General features: G+C 40.7%; 1 protein-coding gene across 2 annotated transcripts in view; it reads right to left on the bottom strand.

Annotated features, from left to right (window-relative positions):
• hdac7a (histone deacetylase 7a) overlaps nt 1–20,418 on the bottom strand; it is a 61,385-nt gene that overhangs the window by 15,232 nt on the left and 25,735 nt on the right. For both annotated transcript variants that reach the window (XM_086214085.1, XM_086214084.1), the window contains exons 3-11: nt 5,781–5,971; nt 5,543–5,633; nt 4,171–4,291; nt 3,925–4,025; nt 3,530–3,652; nt 3,257–3,366; nt 2,469–2,570; nt 972–1,143; nt 493–698 (exon numbers count right to left, since the gene is read on the bottom strand). In XM_086214085.1, the coding sequence (XP_086070211.1) occupies nt 493–698; nt 972–1,143; nt 2,469–2,570; nt 3,257–3,366; nt 3,530–3,652; nt 3,925–4,025; nt 4,171–4,291; nt 5,543–5,633; nt 5,781–5,927 (1,173 nt within the window). In that variant the 5' untranslated portion in view covers nt 5,928–5,971. The remainder of the gene's footprint in view (nt 1–492; nt 699–971; nt 1,144–2,468; nt 2,571–3,256; nt 3,367–3,529; nt 3,653–3,924; nt 4,026–4,170; nt 4,292–5,542; nt 5,634–5,780; nt 5,972–20,418) is intronic.

The following is a 20,418-nucleotide window of genomic DNA, read 5'->3' on the forward strand; positions in this document are numbered from 1 at the left end:
ATCTGATGTTGTTTACTGATGTTTTCCGTCAACAGGACCCTGTCGTGACACAAAAAAATATCTAAGCTATTTTTCCTCCACCAATGAGGTTACGTTCATTAAAACTCTAGGGTAGGACAGTTAAATATGGTAAGAAGCAACATTTTTGTCATTGGCAGAGGTACCCTACAGACATAATTTCTGATTCAATAAGTTTCCTTTCTCAGTTACCAAAACCTCATCAAACAAAGCCAAATTTGACAGAAGAACTGTTCTTGACTGTTGTGTCAATGATTGTAGCCTCAAGATTTTTGTGGTCTCTGTCTGAGGAAGTATTTAAAAAGCATCTTACAAGAGCTTTTAATATCAGCAAATCATTTCAGAAACTTTTTAAATGCTTCATACCAGCTAAAGCAAGTAACAAAAAAAAAATGCAAGTCTGACAGACATTACAGAAATATTCAGCATTTATGTTCTTGAGTATATTTTAGAATGTCATTCACATCTCCACACCTTGCCCAGGTGAGTCTGCTGTTTCAGTCTCTCCAGTAGCTGTGTGTTGTGATGTTGCTGGAGAAGATGTGTGTGAAGAGTGCGGGGGCTCTGAGGGAGGGGCTCTGAGCGTGTTCTGCTCAAGGGCTTGTGGGTCTGAGCACCACCTGGAGACAGTTGGTCCAACTGGGGGGTGAACTGCAGTGGGACGGGGTCCAGGCCTGGAACTAGAGGACAAATAGGTGGAATGAAGAATAAACACACAAACTTCATGAAGCAAACAAATTAAGAAGCCTTAACTAATTTGTAATAAGAATCTGTATGGGAACAAAGCTAGAGTGTTTTTTTTTATTGCTAGATGAAAAATATGATTATAGCAAATTTAGCCACTGGGTGGTGCTCTAACATCAACCAGTACTTCCTCAGTGGCTGCAGGTAATGGATGTCTTTTGGTGAGTTCATGTGGATAATGTGTAGACGGTTGTGTGTGTATGTCTCACCAGTGAGTAGTGGAGTGTGTACCAGTCCAGAGGGTTCCAAGATGATAACAGGCAGGTGAGAACTCAGCTGCCCAGCCTGATCCTCTCTGCTCAAAGGGAGAAAGACCTGTGATCCTCCCGCTGTAACCACGGGCACCCGGCCAACCTTCAGAGCGGAAAGCTCTCCGTCAGCCTGCACACAGACAGTTAAGCAGTGTTATAGTTGCTTTACAAGATGCCATACCCGAGTTGGAACACCCCTGGTGTGGTAATTAGTAAGATATCTAAAAAACCAGTGAACAGATTTTGATAAAATTGAGTGATAGATGGGTAACATGGTAAGGAACAAGTGATTAACCTTTAGAGGTGATCTGGATCAATTTGAATAAATGTAGCAGCTACTTGGTGAATGTATGCACTCTCTGCTGGAGTGCTTTATAGCTGAATCTTACACTTTATCAATATCATAAAAATATCTGTGTCATGGTGAAGCAGCTTTTAAAGAGAAACATGCTACCTTTATCTGATCTACTTCCTGTTTGAACTGGAGTATGCGGGAGCAGGGATTTCATTTATGAATTTCATTTGTTCATTACATTTTTAGTAATTTTTTTCATGAAGTCTGTAAATTATATATATTTTTTTACAATTTTAACAAGTGAAAAACAGAATTCTGCTTTGAAGATGCATGCAGGCCACTTCTCCAAACTCCCACCAAACAATTGTAGGGGTGGTTGTGAAAAAAAAAAAAAAGTTGCAAAATAGAGTGTTTAGAGTGTAACAAACAATTCCATACAGTGGTAGTAAAAAAAAAACAAAAAAACAAAAAACAAAACTGCACTACATTTGTTATGTTGACATTTAAGTCCATCCATCCATTTTCTACTGCTTATCCTGTTTAAGGTCACAGGGGGGCTGGAGCCTATCCCAGCAGCCTTTGGGCGAGAGGTCGGGTTCACCCTGGACAGGTCACCAGTCCATCACAGCGCCAACACATAGAGACAGACAACCATTCACACTCACAGTCACACCTACAGTCAATTTAGAGTATCAATCAGCCTCGTCCCCTCTTGATGTCTTTGGACTGTGAGAGGAAGCTGGAGTACCAGAGGGAACCCACACAGGAACAGGGAGAACATGCAGACTCCACATACAGTAGAAAGATCCTGTGCCCAAGCCGGGGCTCAAACCTTGAACCTTCTTGCTGTGAGGTGACAGTGCTAACCACTGCACCACCGTGCCGCCCAACATGGCAGTTAAATATATAATTATTTTATTCCTTTCAATGTATCAGATATTTTCTATACATATTAATAATTTTTCCGAAGGATAATACAGTTGGCCATTCAAAATGGTTGACATGTATGCAGTTGCCTCTAAATCTATGTGCACCAATAGAATAAAACGCTGTACATCCATCTTGTTGGTTAACATACATGCATATACATTCTGCATATTCAGCAGAATTTGATTAATGTCTATTTGGAGGGCATGATGTGAGAATAGTGTGCTATTTACCCTGGCATTGGCTGGAAGTCCCAGGGTGATAGTGGGCAGAGTGGAAGGACTCTGGATGGTGAAGTTTGCAAGAGTGCCATCTCTGAGCAGCAGCTTCTGTGCCTGGAAATTCCAAACACAATATTTCATATGTATTTATTCCTTAATTCATTCATTCATGCACTCATGATATCAAGTTAAACCTGCAAGGTAGTCTTTAGTAGCAATCCCTCCTTGTTATCTGCTGCTACACATCGTCATCTGCTGTAAATATTTGATGGTGTAATCACCAGATGTTTAGTTTTTACAAATCGCGACATAATAGTAATCCAAACTAACGTGACCTAATTAAACCCACCACAGTGTTTTGTGCCAAGCTGTATGACATCATGAGTCAGACATTCACAGCAGGTGTGACACTAGCTGCTTTGTTCTGACTTTCTGTGATTAAATCAATTATGTATGAACAGCTGACACACACTCGGTTCTACCACATGCTCATGCTGCTGCTTTAAACATGTCATTACTCAGCATCCCAGCACTCTTCATGTACATGAAACAACAAATTGTACTTCAAATATTAGTGTTTTTTCATCTTAAATACAAAAGGGCATCTCTGGGCTTCATTTAAACTTCAATACTTTTTTTACGCTGATATTTTTAATTTCAAAAAGGCAAACTCTTAGTGGGTCTGGTTAAGTTTGAAAACACGTTTTTAGTTCCTATGTTGAAGTTTCTGAATATTCTGCAACTCAAGCTGTATTTACTTTTAATGTGATGATTAAAAAGGCTCTAGTTTGTGTACTAACCTCATGCGAAAGGCCACCTGCAGATGGCAGTAGCCCATTCTCATTGGGCAGACTGTCATTGGGAGAACTACAGCCAGACACAGGAGTGCTGCTGCTGCTGGGGGACGAGTCTGAAGAGAAAAGAGTGAGAAAAAAGTTTGATTCAATGGTACGCAGATCTCTGTCACAACATAATTCTGTCATCATGCTGAATTCCTGTTGCAATCAGAAGGAATTAAAAACTTGAGACCTATTTATTGTAAGACAATATTATCATTATGTTTGCTCAGTTACCCAGTGTATCAGGTACTCTGTGTTTGATGGTGGGTGGGGCACTCTCTTTACGGGTGAGTGGGCTCTTCCGGGTGTTTAGATGTTTCTTCAGCTTGTGCTTCACCTTCAAATTAGGCTCAGAAGCTGACAAAGCAAGAAGAGGACTGTTATTTATGAGAGGCTGTGCAGATATTTTACATCCTGCTCATAATACAATGATTCAACCTGTTTCCTGTGTATGAACCTTCATCCCTTTAATGATTCAACCCCAGAAAAAGAAAAGAAGATGAGGAGAAGAGCTGGGTAATCAGCCAAGTAGTAGTACAGGTAATGAATTAGTTAATTATGGCTGGGCATTTACAATATGCAATATTGTATGAGATATGCCCAGGTCATCTCCACGCATGGTGTTTTACCTGCCCTGCGTAGTGGCGTCCCCTCTGAACCCTCAGGTGAAGGCTGCGATGGAGACGGGACTGGTGGCTGAGAGGAGGCACTGGGATCTGGACCCAATTTTCTGCATTAACACACAATACAAACAAATTAATTCAGGTTTACTCTATATTCAAATGCTGCAACTGACAAAAAGGAAGAATATATAATTATAGTGTTAAAAATGCCATTTATGTTTTACTTTAGTGCAGTGTGTATGTGTTTATCACCTGTAGGCTACTGGTGTTGCAGTAAGTGTGTTGGAGTTTGTTCGCTCCAGCGCTGCCTGTTTCTGCTTCTTCAGAATGACCTCCTGCAGTTTTTGTTTCACGAGTGAACTGGCCACCGCACCTGTCCATTAATCACATCAAAAACACAAGAGGCTTCTCAATAAAAAGAGAGAGGGAGGGAAGGCTCAGCCAGAAGCACAGTACATTAGAGTGCACAACAAAGCTTTGTTACACATGTACTATCAGTGATTAATAGAAAAATATACAACAACGCTGCAGGAAGTTTTAGAAAAAATACTGAATATGTATGCAGGACTGATTATGCTGTGTTTTTGATTCAAATTCAAAAGTGGTGGAGAGCAAAGCTCCAGCATGAATAGCTTGATATGTTCATACTGTATGTATGCATGCTTTACATGATAAGTGTAATGTTCTGCTCCTCTACAGTTGAGCAGTTGTTGTATGTGCATTGTTCTACATAAGAGGGACACCTGGACAGTAATGTGTTGAAATGAGCTCCACCATGACAACATTTAAATAATGCTAATTTCAAAGAGGCAATAAATGAGTAAAATACGATGCATTATTCAGTATAATTGAAATTAGAATTTTTCAACACCATAATCCATCGTCATCTTCCGCTTATTCCTACACATTAAGGGTCGCGGGGGGGCTGGAGCCTATCCCAGCGTCAACGGGCGAGAGGCGGGGTTCAACCTGGACAGGTCGCCAGTCCATCGCAGGGCCAACATACAGAGACAAACAACCATTCACACTCACATTCATACCTACGGTCAATTTTAGAGAATCCAATCAGCCTAGTCCCCAAATTGCATGTTTTTGGACAGTGGGAGGAAGCCGGAGTACCCGGAGAGAACCCACGCAGGCACGGGATCTTTCTGTGTGGAGTCTCCATGTTCTCCCCGTGCCTGCGAGCCAGGACTCGAACCCGGAACCTTCTTGCTGTGAGGCCACAGTGCTAACCACTGCACCACCGTGCAGCCCCAACACCATAATATGGCACTCAATTCCAAAATGGCACCAGTTGTGCTCTGGTGTGTCACTAATGTGTGCACACAGAGGTGACAGGAGGTGCTAGAAGTGTTAAGTCAATATTGACACAGTGACTTGTACCCGGACTCAAAGCTATATTTAACTCTGCTGTTCACTCCAATAGTCAGGTTATATTTAGCAGCTATTTTAAAGCAAACAGCTTTAAGTGAGGGACACCGCTCGAAAAAGATGGATACGTGACTTACAAGGTCTTTCCTCTCATAAGCACTCTGGACCACCATGGTCATTTTAATATGTAAAAACAGATTTGTATGAACCTACGAGAAATACTGAGGGTTAATATGTGTACTTGACTCACTCTGCTGACTCTTGTCTTTGTGTTTTAGCTGTTGCAGCTCTTGTTGTTTCTCGTGGTGCTCCAGTTCCCGCCGCCTCTGCTCCATATTAAACTACAAGCACACATAATTGTAAACATTATAACATCATAGCGAAAGCATTTGGTGACAGTAGATCAACCTGAGAGAAAAATAACTAGCCTAAAATTGTTTCCCACGTAATAGCTACTGAAAAAGGAAGATTAATTTGATATTCCCTACCCGGATATGTTGGTGCAGTTGCTGTTGGGAGAAGGAAGTGCGGGGCTGTGGGGAGAACGGGTTGAGAAGTAACGGTGGGTGTAGTGGGGTGAGGAGCGCCGTGTCTGAACCTGGGCGCATCCCCCGCTCTCCCACCCTGAGGTCCATGGGAAACAAGGCTACGCACGACACCGGCACTGCCACTGAGAATTCTGAAAGATGAGAGAGTTAAGAGTTGGGAGAGAATTTGGGTCATTCTTGGAAAACAGTAGTCACATGGATACAAATACAAATCGGTATTTGGAGAAAATATCAAGAGAATTATGGTTCATTATACTTTACATATGAATAATTGGAAAACCATGGGCATAATTTTCAAACATTCTGGGAGAACCACAGTCTCAAAAAACAAAGCAAGCTAAAAATATGGTCATCCCCCTAATTAATCAGAATGTATTTAGCAGCATGCAGCATCAGCAAATCCTCTGAGTGCAGCTACTGGTGCACAGTAAGCTTCCTGGAAGCGAGCAAAGTATCAGCATACAAATTTCATTTCATCATTTCATCTTTTTACTTTGTGTGAATGAATGAATGTTAAGTAGCCTATTAAAAAATATAAATAGAATGTGGTTTTAAAAGCAGATATGATGGAATGATGAATAAAAGTAATGATTACAGGTAAGAGCTGTTACATTTATTGTATATTCTATCTGCAGGCATACTACATATGCTGTATGTATGTAAACTGCAAGCTGTCAGTACAGATTATTTGCACCTTTTAGGATTTGGTAATTGGTCTATGCTTGAGCACACTGGGGCTGTGTGTAAAGGAAGGTTTGTATGCTACTTTACCATGAAAACACTGACAGAACAAATTAATTTTTAAATAATCCCACATAGCTCCAGCTGAAGTGACTACAACTGACTACAGTGAAATAAAGAAAGTTTCCAAAAATGGCTAAATTGTATGTCTCTCTCACTCTGGTAGTATCAAGAACACAGAAAATATCAAAAAGAACAGACCTGCAAGTTCCCTCTCTCTTGGTTTTCATTGTGTGTTACACACTCTCACACTGCCTGCCTGCCTGTCTGTCTGTTGCGCGCGCGCACACACACTCTCACACTGCCTGCCTGCCTGTCCGTTGCGCACACACACACACGCACACACACACACATTTCCATGTTCTTTGCATGCTGTTGGGGCTATTTGCATTGCAAGGCTGAGTCAATGGGAAAGATTGCCTCATTCGGCTCTAAAAACAGGATCCAGGAAGGGAACAGCTTGGAAAAAGGCTGGGGGTAGTTTCTGCTTATGAGACAGACAGACACACAGACAGACACAAGCACATATACATGCACAAAGAAATGCACACTGACTCACATAAACAGAACCACAACTGTAAGGACGATGAGACATTCATGTGTTTACCATATTAATGTGTGCTCACATTAATCTAACATAATACTGCAGATGTAAACCCATTTACAACCCCCCTCCCAACACACAGAGCAAACATTCAGAACATATGACCACATATAATGAGTACATAGATACACACGTTCACATGTGGTACACTCATACACAGCTGCACACAGGACAGGCTTGAGCAAAAACACCTACTGCACAAACCTGCCCTAACTCTCAAACCAAAACTTAAAACACACACACAGGCAACAAGCCGGGAAGTAACTTGGTGTGACATCATCTCCGCACTGCTGTGGTTAGAGCTCAAATGTCAACCTAAAGTCATTCATGGGGAGGGTTCTTCTCACAGAACAGAACAGAATAGAACAGAATAGAATAGACTCTTACAGTACTCTTTGGATTAATGTGTGTGAGAGTGAGTGTGTGTGTGTGTGTGTGTGTGTGTGTGTGTGTGTGTGTGTGTGTGTGTGTGTGTGTGTGTGTGTGTGTGTGTGTGTGTGTGTATGCTGCGGTAACAGGACTCCTCCATATTAGGAGGTGCGAACGCAGAGACTGTCTGTGAATACCGACCGTGGCTGGAATAACAGAAATCCCTTGGCAAACTACACACACACACACACACACACACGCACACACACACACAGCTATGTACACATATTCTTGGTAGTGACACAATGAATAACAAGGCCTTTATTCTTAGGAAACGGAGAGGAGAACATGCTTATACAAGGAAACAAAGGCTGCTACAGTGACACACACAGACGGGAACACCAGTGTTGCTCCCTTTCCCTGCCTCCCATGGTTATAAATATCCAAACACACACTGGTTCAACATTTACCTACACAGGGCCTTTTGTTTCTACAGGGGAAAACCACACACACACACACACACACACACACACACACACACACACACACACACACAAGTGATGTCACCTTCAGTTTTTTGGGAGGGCTACTATAAAAGAGTACTGCAAATTGTGCATGTGGCTGAATGTTGAAAAACTTTCTGCCACCCATTGAAAAATTAGCGGCTAATTTTGCAAATAAAACCAAAACAGCACCGATTCCTGAAAGTTAGGACGTTTGAAGAACTCATCATTGTCATCAGGTCATTGTGGTTGAAATCACAATGACACAGTCACCACTCTGACAGTTTAAGTGATAGTTTCCAGTGTCTATTAAGTCTGACACGAACACATGTGGTGCTCCAAAAATACCCCCCCCCCAAAAAAAAACATGGTTGTAACCATAATTTTAATATCGGTTAAAATAATAATAGTAATTACAATTTTTGCCATAATTGCACAGCCCTGTTGTCAAGCTGCAACATCTGATCGTATGATGCTGAAACAGAAAGATTAGGGAATCATGACACTAATTGTGTGAGGTAGATATCCCTTTTTTCAGGCCAGAAACAAGCAATTACCTGACTCAGGGCCGTTTCTATATTTGTTGTCCACTGAAGTTATGTAAAACAGCAATATTCTGCAAGCTTGGCTCAAGAGTTGCCTCTTTATAGAATCAAAATCATCATGATGTTCCAATACAGGCGGCATTCAGACATGAAACTAAGTAATGTACAGAGGGATAAGGTGGGCGCCATAAATATCCATCCATTTTCTTCCACTTATCCTGTTAAGGGTTGCGGGGGGGGGGGGGGGGGGGGGCTGGAGCCTATCCCAGCAGCCTTCGGGTGAGAGGTGGCGTTCATCCTGGACAGGTCACCAGTCCATCACAGGACCAACATATATAGACAGACAACCATTCACACTCACATTCACACCTACGGTCAATTTAGAGTATCAATCAGCCTCGTCCCCTCTTAATGTCTTTGGACTGTGGGAGGAAGCTGGAGTACCAGAGAGAACCCACGCAGGAACAGGGAGAACATGCAGACTCCACATAGAAAGATCCTGTGCCCGAGCCGGGGCTCGAACCCGGGACCTTCTTGCTGTGAGGCGACAGTGCTAACCACTGCACCACTGTGCCACCACGCGCCTTATTCTTCCAATATTTTGAAAATCCTTGATGTAATAATAAGAGCTAAATACAAATGGATCTTCCATTTCCACACAATGTGAAATCATCTACTGATGCTGAACTTGTGTTAATCTAGTCCAATTTTTGACCAGTCCAATGTTGCATTATAAAATTAGGTCCAACATCTTTCCAGCATTAAACTAATGTCCAGTGCCAGCTGGGATATTTCATATTGGATTTTGTTTTGTTGAAGCAGGTTTGGAACAACACCAGTAAGTACATTATGGCCTTGTAGCAATTACAATTGAATTAAATTTAACCTAAATTACTTGGTATGTACTGTAGTGACACTTCTTCATTACATGATACTAGATCCGTCAGTTGAGAAATAACCTCTTTAACCACTTGGCCATCATACGTCCCAGTTAGGAGATACATGATGTCCTTTGGATTGTAAAATAACTGATAATAACAGTTTTCATGGAGGAAACATGACTTTAAGTGTAGGGGTTTAGTCTCTGAACCTTTGAAACCACTTTTTTTTGCTCTCCACAGCATTCTCTCCTGCATCCCACAAAGTAATTTGAGGCTTTAATGTTTTTAGTTCTCCTTAAGAATGATATCAAATTACAGTTCATTACATCTGTGTCTTGCTCTGAGAAGGAAAATACATCTTGATTCGGTGGTGGTGATATGTGTTTATTTCACTCAAATAGCAAGGTTATCCTGTGTCAATTGAATTGGGATGGCATGTACTAGAATAATACACACATACAGGAGACACAGGTCTATGGACAACAACTAGACAAAAAAAACAAAACCATGATCTCTCTTCATTGGTATTTAAGTGAAGCATAAGTTTTAGCAACTTGGATTTCAGATCTTCACACCGCAGTTCAAAAGCAGCTCCACTCATAACAACTGATCACATCTTTTTAATAGGATGTTTATTTGTTTAAGTTGAACAATTCATCTGATAATATGTGGGTCTCAACATTTTTGTTTAGAATTTGAAAATGCGTTTCACACCTTTTTCATGTGGCCCACAGTGTTTTATGTTATGCAATTGCCTCTCTGTGGAGTTTTGTTTAGCATTGTTAGCAGCCGAGTCAGCTTCTCTATACAGGAATCCAATTACATAATTATGATCACGCCTACATGACATACGCTGGGTGTGATGGATAATTAACACTTGATCATTCAGTGTTACAGTACTGGATAAAAATGGTAGGGCTGCGCCATTACGAAAATAAAAATCACAATGACATTATTATTTTGCTCACTGAGACCATGGCTATTTCACACTGTTACTCATCAACACTGGAAACATCATGTTTGTTTGCTTGCTGTTGTTCCTCGCCAGACTCCTTCAACAGCTGGACATACAGTATTTTATCTTTCTGGTACACCAAATGTTTTCGTTACGCCTTGTGATCTCAGTTATTTTGGTTATATAAACCTGGAAACTAAAATTGTAATTGCAAATAAAGTATGATTAATTGTGTGGTCTAAGTTGACCATTGCATGGGCTCAGTGCTTCTATATGATATAAGTTTATGTATTTTCTTTTTAATATTCTGTGCTCTTTTCTTATCTCTGTCCTGTTTTATGGGTACATTTATGGACTTAAATCTGCCAAATAAATAAATAGATTGATTGAATTGATTTTTGAGGATTCTTTATTCAAATAAAAGACACAATGAGTCCCATCAGCCCACATTTTACACTGGATATGCATCTTCATACCAGCATCAACAGTACACATCAAATTTTGAGGATTATAATTAGAGTATCTGACGTAATGATGGAGCGGGTGTAATGTGTTTTACTGTATTGTTAAAGAAATCTCCTCTAGCACAATGAGATGATTTTAGAAGCCATTAAGTATGTGCTGATGTATGTGAAAGACATTGTAGATCAGGCTCATGTTTACTGAATGGTAACTTGTGTCTGTCTGGCCTAGTAATCCCTTGGCACAGTTTCCCCTCTGTTCTATTGTCTTAGCCTTACTGTGCTCTGTATTTTCAGGACTGGTTCTACAGGCAAAACCGGGGTATTGCTCTCTGTTTCTGTCAGTCAGTTTCTTATCTCTTGCCCTCTTCACACCATCTCTTGGAATGATCGAATGTTGACAGTGAAAGATGAGGTGAGTAAAAAGGGACAAGAGCAAAGAGAACAGAGGTAATGAAAGCAGAAAGATGACAAGAAAAAATAAAGGGAACGATAGCCCCAACTAAAAGGAGCAATAAGACTAGACAGGTGAGTAGGTCATCTTTACCAACATGAAGATAAGTCGAGCCGCACTGACAGAGAGCTGAGAGCCCTCATAGAGCCGCTAATCAGACACACTCATGTTGTACCAAGTCAACAACCAACCAGGCAGACGCCACCACTCCTGTGACACATCCAAATATAGCTCTGTGTGTGTGTGTGTGTGTGTGTGTGTGTGTGTGTGAGCACCTACAGTAACTCATTCAATACCTTTTAGAGGAAGCTGCAAATTTCAGTATTACATCAGGCTATATTTATACTATATTATATGTCAGTATATAGAAAATACAAAAATAGCAAGTGATGCATATTAAAGTACTTTTACTAGAGGAGCTAATAAAAAGAAGACAGACTGAGTATATAAAGAGGATAATGGAGGGAGTTTAGAGCCAGAGGAGAGAAATGAGTCCAGAAAGGCGGGACAACCTGACACTCTCCTCATAACTCCAACTGCATCACTCCCTTCGTCCCCAGATAAGTGTGGGCTTGATGAGAAGGACGGACACACACGCACACGCGCGCACGCACACACACACACACACACACACACGCGCGCACACACACACACACACACACACACACACACACACACACACACACACACACACTGTGCTTAGGATTCCTCTGATTTCTCTGACAAGAAGTCAATTTATAAATGACATCACATACTTGTCTTTCAGTATTTGTTCCAAAGACTTACTATTCCTAGCTTGCAACATGTCTTTCCAACTATGTGCCAAAGAAGACAGTTCACATTTCATCTAACGCAAACAAACGCAGGGTCAAAAATGCAGGTTCAAGTCTGGTTTTCCTTACGCAAGCCAAGACGCCTGATAATATGTCGTGAAAAATAAAACTCTGCAAAAGGAATCCTGACATACACAATATACTGTATGTCACTCTGGTCATATGTTTGATTTCATGAACCCTTATTTCACTGTAGCCATCGCCCATCTTAACATGTCCTTACTTAAAAAAGCAAACTGAACTTTTGCGAACTGTGCTTTTCAAACCTCTCTCTATACAGCTGAGTCAACAACAACCATTTGTCCTGACAGGATATATATAGAGATTAGTCTCAAAACATAAAACAGATACATTACAGCAGACAGTTCTCTTGGAATAAAATTACAGTTGTTGCTTGTCCATGACATCAGTATGAACAATTAAAAAAAAAGCCAAGTCAATTTGATTTTATTTGTAAATGCTTCTTAACGTTTTAAGCTGCAGTGCCATTTCAAAAACCTGTTTGTGTGCATGTACGTGTGTTTAAGATGCACAAGTTTAGATGTCAAGAAGCTTTCCATGGGAAGAAACCTGTGAGATGAAAAACCAAACCCAAAATAGAAGCAATACCAAAACAGAACAGTTAGTTCACAATAACACACACACAGGCAAAAGTCAGTGACCTCCTGCAACTGCTCCCACACTGGAGGCTCATTTAAAGTTACATGTAAAGATAATGTGTGAAAATCTCAGATGGGGATATATGTGAGCATCTGTATTCATATATATACAGAACTTTGTATGTGTGTGTGTTTAGTGACAGTTCCAGAGAAGTAGATAGATAGCACCACTTGAGTCCAATTTATAAGTTTCCATAAACATTCTGGACTGTTGTTTGTTATACTGTAGCTCTCTCTCTCTCTCTCTCTCTCTCTCTCTCTCTCTCTCTCTCTCTCTCTCTCTCTCTCTCTCTCTCTCTCTCTCTCTCTCTCTCTCTCTCTCTCTCTCTCTCTCTCTCTCTCTCTCTCTCTCTCTCTCTCTCTCTCTCTCTCTCTCTCTCTCTCTCTCTCTCTCTCTCTCTCTCTCTCTCTCTCTCTCTCTCTCTCTCTCTCTACTTTCACAAAAAGTATCACAGAAATCAGAATCTTTTTAGAAAAGTATGTCTTTTTTGCTTCACTACAGTACACAATCAGATCCAAGAAGTTAAAAAGTTAAACACAACATGTTCCACAAAAGAAACGACTGCACATGTACACACATTTACATGAAAGGAGCACTAAAGGCACAGACACATACCCATGTTTGTCTTGTAAATATCCGGCTGTTTGAAAACTTGGTAGCCCCTCTGCCTCAGCCAACTCACAGCTGGATCTATAATTAGAAGGAGTGCTCCACTCCCCTTTTAGTCATCTTTTAGCGTCAGCCACATCCTCTTTTCTTCATCTCCTTATTTTTCTTCTCCTTTCCTGTCTCTTTCTGTTGTTACTGCTGTAGATTTCATCATTTCAATGGCAGTAACTAATTTTAAATGTCACTTAGAATTAAATTTAAGACAGAATTAAATCTTTAGACTAAGCAGACATATAGCAGAAAATGAATGAAGTGATGAAAGACTATCAGATTATAGACTTATAACTCTACTGACAATTTAATAACTTTACAAGCATTAAACTCTTACTTGTACATTTGAAGGATCCTTCTGCACAGTAACAACATGCAAGGTCTATTGTGCCCCAAATAATTTCACATACAGTGATGAGCGGTCAGAATCTTTACAATCCATCCCATTAACAGCAGGGATTGTAACTGTGGTACCGGGGGGGGCAGCCGAGCTGGCAGGAAGTCGAGTCTATAAAAACACAACAATGAGAGAACCAGGCTGGCTTCCTGTTTAAGAGCTTAGTTTAGACTCTTGTTTCCTCCCCTCTTGTCCCTCCCCCTGCAGTTGTTGTGACGCTGCTGCCACAGTGCCCTTGAGCTATACCACAGTAACACAGTATTTCTGCTCTATCCTTCCCTTTTTTCCTTCCTTTCTTCCTAAAATCTAGCTCAGTCTAAAGAAGAATTTCTATTCCTCTCAGTCTCTCTTGTGCACATAGATCCGTGCTCCTGTTCCTCTCAATGTATAGTCCCAATGAAAAGCTTTAACATCCATTAACAACTCAGATTAATGACTAACAGTGGCCCTGAAGGCAACACACTAATTTACTGATACACCCTTAACAGGAACATGGAAAACTACTAAGTAAACTATTGATAGTCCAGTTAAATTGTATTGTATCTATTTCAGTTGCTTGGAGGCTAAAGTGAGGCCAGAAAAAAAATGAAGTAAAACTCTGTGAAACTTGGCAGAACTTTGAAAATTGTTTGTAATTTACATATATAGTTTGGTTATATTCACTCCCTAAAAGCCCAAGTAAGAGAAACAAATTTCCCAGCATGGGCAATTCCAGCTGACTGTTACCGGTTTTGCAATGCTACATATGCTTATTTTAGTTTGGAGGAAGTGCTGTGGTGTGGTGTTTCTGCAGAGAGCACCTGTCAATCAAACTGTTGCAGGAGTGACATTGTCAATGAGATTTGGGGTTCTATAAGGGGTGCTGTTTGTTCTCTGTGTCTGTTCAACCACTGTGGGTGATGCAACTCATAAAATATCCAGCTCTCATATAATCTATCCAAAACAACAATGCGTCTCTCTGAAACTCCTCACTACCTGACTATCAAATGATTTCCCCAAGGAAAGGCTTAACTTTTGGCATTCCTTTTTTACACTTGGATATATTTTGATTCACTTTGGTTTATACAGTAACAATCAGTGTTAAGACTAGCGCAAAATACAATTATGAGTATAGAAGTGGTTATTACTCAAATAAAACACAAGGTGAAGGAGTGTGAGTGTGTATCACAAAAAAAGGCACAGTGGTTGCTAAATGAGCCTTGTGCAACACAGGATCTCTATGAATAGTCTGGTACTGACAGTTAGGATCACATGCTCTTTACTCTTGAGTTCTCCGTCTCCTTTTCTCTCATTGGACATCAACACTTGAAGGAAACAAAATAACTTATGGAGTTAAATAAGACTCTTTTTTCAACCTCTTTTGAAAAGTTTGGCAAAGCACTGCACTGCTCATCTCTAGGTTTGCACTTTTATTTAGTCCTTTTACTCTAGACGGAGATAAACAGTCCTCTGACAGGGAGATTCATGGCAGGCATGTAGGCCCCATGCAACATGGATACCATTGGTGAAGCAGGTAAAAAAAACTTGTTTCACTCAGACTATGAGATGAGTCACACACATGCCCGGTGCATACAGCTGAAATACACCCCACACATACACACCTACATGGGACAACGCAGCTCTTGTAACACAAATCTTTCCTTTGGACCGACTAATGCCAATAAACAAAAAGTGTATTGTGCTGCTTATTGTGAAGAAAACTAAATTTGTCCCCTGCATTTAACCCATCCTCTACGGAGCACTGAGCAGCCACAAGCAGCACTCAGGCTCCAAATCCAGTTCTTCTGCGTGTGTCTTGGTCGGGAGCACAAGAATTGACCTTCCATACAATTTAACCTTTTCCCTGCATGGATTCTTTTTGTGTTATTTCCTTAAATTACAAGCCACTGCCAGTTCTTTTGAAAATTTGAACACATCTTTCAAGATATTTAGTGCTAGGAGTTGGGGGGGTATATAAAAGGGAAAAAAAATCAAACCTCCATTTTCATGAAACAATTGGCAATTGTTTTAAACATACCTCCATGTTCAGAAAAAAAAATTGCAGTAGTTTGAGTTTATTTTCCTTCACTCCCACGTGAATACTATAATTGAATACTATAAAAAATAAACAATGGTGACTGGTCTGCTGGGGTTGTCAAGTCTCCGAAAGGCAACCAGAAAATTCTTTACCCATATTCAAGTTTCCCTAGCTTCTTAAAATATTTTTGGACCCTGAAGTACCATACTCTTTCACAAGGTGCACCATAGCTCCCTCTGCCTCATGACTGTGAAAATGCCCATTATCACTGGCAGGGATAGAGTGAATAGTGGGAGAAACTGGAGCACCACCAGTAATGGAATCCACAAAGACACAGTGAGAACATACAATCTCCACACAGACAGGACTTGGGACAGCTAGAACTTCAAGCTGGGGCCTTCTTTCAATAAGGCAACAGGGTGAACCACTACTCAGACAATTATATCTGCAGTTTTCAATGCTGCATTTCAGGGTTTGTTTCATTACATTTGTAAAAAAAAAAAAAAAAAAAATTGTAAAAAAAAAAAAGCAAAAAAAGATTAAAAATACCAGGTTAGCTGTGATGATACTCATAATATCATCCAAGTGCTTTCTCTCCCACAATGTTTCCTTCCTCTATCCTTAAGAATCCGCAGCTGTCTCTGCCATTCAAAACCCGTAGTCTCCTCAAAGCAGGTGGCCATACTTTGGTTGGTGTGTGTGTGTGTGTGTGTACTTGAACAGCCATCAAAGTTGAGGATATATTGGTCTGTCAAGTTTTGCGGGCCAAGGTTGAGGGTTAAAGGTTATGTTTAGAAAAGGCTCAGTTTAGGGGCACCTCACAAAACTATCTGTACCATCTCTGTGTGTGCAAACTTGTTTGGTTCTGTGTGTGTGTGGACCTGTCAGCCATCAACTGTCGCCAAAATATTTCCATATTTATACTGTTGCTCTGATGGTGCATAGTTGAGTTCAAGTGTAAATGGTACTGAGTGTGTTGGGCTGTCATCAACTTAACATCTACCAGTATGTCTGCATGCACAAGCTGAGGACAACCCTCTTCAGTGAGAACATCTACAGAGTTCAGTGGGGCCACAAGACACACCTAAATTACCCCACAGGTCACTCATTGATAAGTGGCCCCAATCCAGGACTTCATACCACACTGCTCTGACACAAGGATGATTCTATGTTCATATCATGTACTGAAAAAGATCCTGTATCAGATATGCCAACACCTCGACTGTGTAAACAACATCAGGAGAAACAGTGGGATGATGACCATAATGCTATCTTCCATCCATCAATCCTTCTGTCCCCTTATCTATTAAGGGTCGCAGGGGGTGGGGTGGAGCCTATCCCAGCTAACATTAGGTGCAATTAGGGGTTCAATATCTTGCTCAAGGATACTTCGACATGGGCATCGGGGGGAGTGAGGATCAAAGAAATGACCCTTCGGTTGGTAGACGGCCACGCTATCTACGAGCCATGCTGCCCCGCTAACGCTACCTTCACCTGATAATTCAGCTCTTTCTTTGCAAAATTTCAACAATTAAAATAAGTAAATAACTTAGTTCAGCAAGGATAATTTTTTTGCTAGAAAGTAAACTCAACTGGTGAATGTTTCATTTAACGTGGCTCTCTTCTGAGATCTCACATCATCTGCATCAAACAACACTATAAGGTCCAAAACGGTGTCAGAAACAATGACAACATAAGTCACATTAAGTCTGATACAGTCATGTAAGGAGGACGGAGGTGGATGGGAGCTGCAAGACTGTAAATGGGAGAACGCTGAAAGATTAGGCCAACAGAGGCAGCTTAATTCAGCCTTTACCAACAGAGTGCATGTACACTAAGGGAATCAGTTGAGCCAACCGAATGTATGTTTAGAGTTATATACCACTGAATCAAAGGATGCATTTACCATCCAACAGTAATTCTGCAATGACCACAAATTTAAAAAATGAATCTCTTAAAATGGCATCCTGATTACTGAAATGTTGCATTCAAAGTCACATATCAACATCATGGTGAGGCAGGAAGAACATCCAGCTGTTATCAGTGTCCCATACTTTATAAACCATCTTTGTCAAATATCAAACCATCCAGGACTTTATGAGCACGGAATTTAGGTTTGGCTAGAGTGGGGACATGCAGGAGTGATCATCTGTTAAAAGAACTGCAGTTGCTTTACATGTATACCATTGTTGTACCTACAGGACATCAGCTGTGAACAGTGAACTTGTTTGAGAACAGGCTTTGCATTGTCAACCCTGGCCAAGGACATCATCTCATCCATTCTTTTACCCATGTTCTTGTGTCGGGAACATCTATTGTGGGATCAAAAGATCTTGTCTGCTGGATGCCTCATTTCCCATGTCATTACTCACTTGTGTTTTTGTGACCAGACACACTCCACCTGGTAATTGATGTTGTCAAGTATGACCTGTCACAGCTCGATTCTTGACTTTGACACTACAGTGATCTGAGGACTTGACATATACTTTGAAAAATGGCTATTATGGAACAGAAATTGATAGAGACATTATTAAAAGCAACAACCTCACTTACAAATACAGGGGTTTTAAATATGTCAATTTTTTCTTTTATTCAATGAGATTTATAAGCGTAAAGTTGTAAACAGAAGAATCTAGTTAAGTTATGACATCCGTCTCTGCTTCAAACAAACAACAGGTGCTTTAGGATTCCATACACCCATTTACATAACTCTCACACTCACACAAGCCACTCAAGCATTCCATGTATCCCTGTCATCTTTGACCTGACTTAATTGTGCAATTTGCCTGAAGCTGGAAACTTCAAGAACAACACACACACACACACACTGAATGCCTCAGCTTGTCAGCGTGGAGACCAGGTGTGCCGTCCTGGTTGAGAAATGACAGTCAAGCTTCTATCTTCTGCACAGACAAGAGTCCCAATCACAAGCATGCTGACGGTCTCATCTCTGTTTCCTGTCTTGAATACTATCTGCTGCTCAACACAATACACTGGGTCTTTGATAGTCAACTTAAAACAATACCTATGATTGTGCTCAGGAAAATTCTTCCTGGCTTTAGAGATGAGCGACACATTTTGTTTCTGGTCTGTCTGTAGAAAAAAAGGAACAAGTGGATGTTTATATAGCCAAGGTGGCCTCAAAACACTTAAACAGGCAGAGGACACTGTGCGTTATTGACAAGTGATCTCTTGGTCGCAGACTAAGAGACCAGAAAGGGCTAAATGTTTTAATAGAAGAAATATTTCTATATCTTGACAGCAAACCTGTATGAAAAAAGGATGCACATTCAACTAGTGGGATTACTTTGTACCCTGTCCAGACAACTTGGTATTGTCCAGACACAGCATATATTATTAAATTATCCAGATATGAACAATGTTACAGCGTAATAAGACATGAGGAATTGTTTGTATGTACTGCTTGTTGTTCACTTGCTTGCTGTATGTTCCACTAGCAAACCCATGGCTTTTGGTGTACAGTTAATGAAACAGTGTATGTGTACACTGACACAGGAGGGAGAGTGAGTAGTACAGACATTTGTGCTTGATGGTACAAGGCAAACAAGCCAAGTGTGAGTCCACTCTAAAATACTTCATGGATAAGTCATCAACCAGTTGCTGATCTAAAGAAACATCTTCCTGATGAGTTCCCATCTCAGTATCTGATCAATGTGTTGCATGTTTCACCCACTAGGAATGTGGAGACTTATAAAACGCCTGACAGAACAAGTATTGTGGACATGCCCTTTGGCAAAGCACTGTTTCCTCCAGCTGCTTCAATACAGCTGCTCAGTAGCAAATAGTATTACTGATCTGAAAAATTAAGTGCTGGCTTAGATGAGTTGTAAATTGTACCTCATACTAAAAGGCCCAAAATCAACCTGCTTCTGCTTTTCTTTGTTAGACCCAAAACTCAGTAGTGTGCCAGTCCTCCACGACCATAACTGTAGAGGCTCAAGAAATGATCGTTCAAGTCTTGCAGGAGTTCACTTCTTCCAAAAAATTCTTTATCACTCTCTCTCTCTCAGACACACTCCTGATCTCCAAAACATCAAACACATTCCCAACATTTCAGAACAGAGATAAAGCCACTCAACACAGCAGTTCACTCAAAGGGATATCCCCCCGTTATCTTTTATGATACATGGGCATCAACGCACACATCACACACAGTCCCATTGATAGTCCGCCTTTATCTATCAAACACACAATACAGTATACATTATATTAACACTTAGGTTACTTATAAAAACACAACTAATTCTGAAGCCACCGATCTCTTGCTCGAGTGCTTATTGGTTAATGTCTTCTGACAAACACGATGACGTGCCAAAGAGGAAACAATGTCAAATGAACTGAAAGATCTGGCTGGCTATCAGTGGTAAAAGAAGTGTGTCATTAGAACTTGGTGACTGATACACTGATAGCTTGTGCTAGTGGTGGAGGGATTGGTAGCAACACAAAAAGACACTATCTGCAGTGAAGGCTTTTCTGA

The sequence above is a fragment of the Aulostomus chinensis genome, chromosome 9, assembly GCF_037954235.1.
Source record: "Aulostomus chinensis isolate RoL2024-O1b breed Wild chromosome 9, RoL_Achi_v1.0, whole genome shotgun sequence".
Taxonomy (NCBI): Eukaryota; Metazoa; Chordata; class Actinopteri; order Syngnathiformes; family Aulostomidae; genus Aulostomus; species Aulostomus chinensis.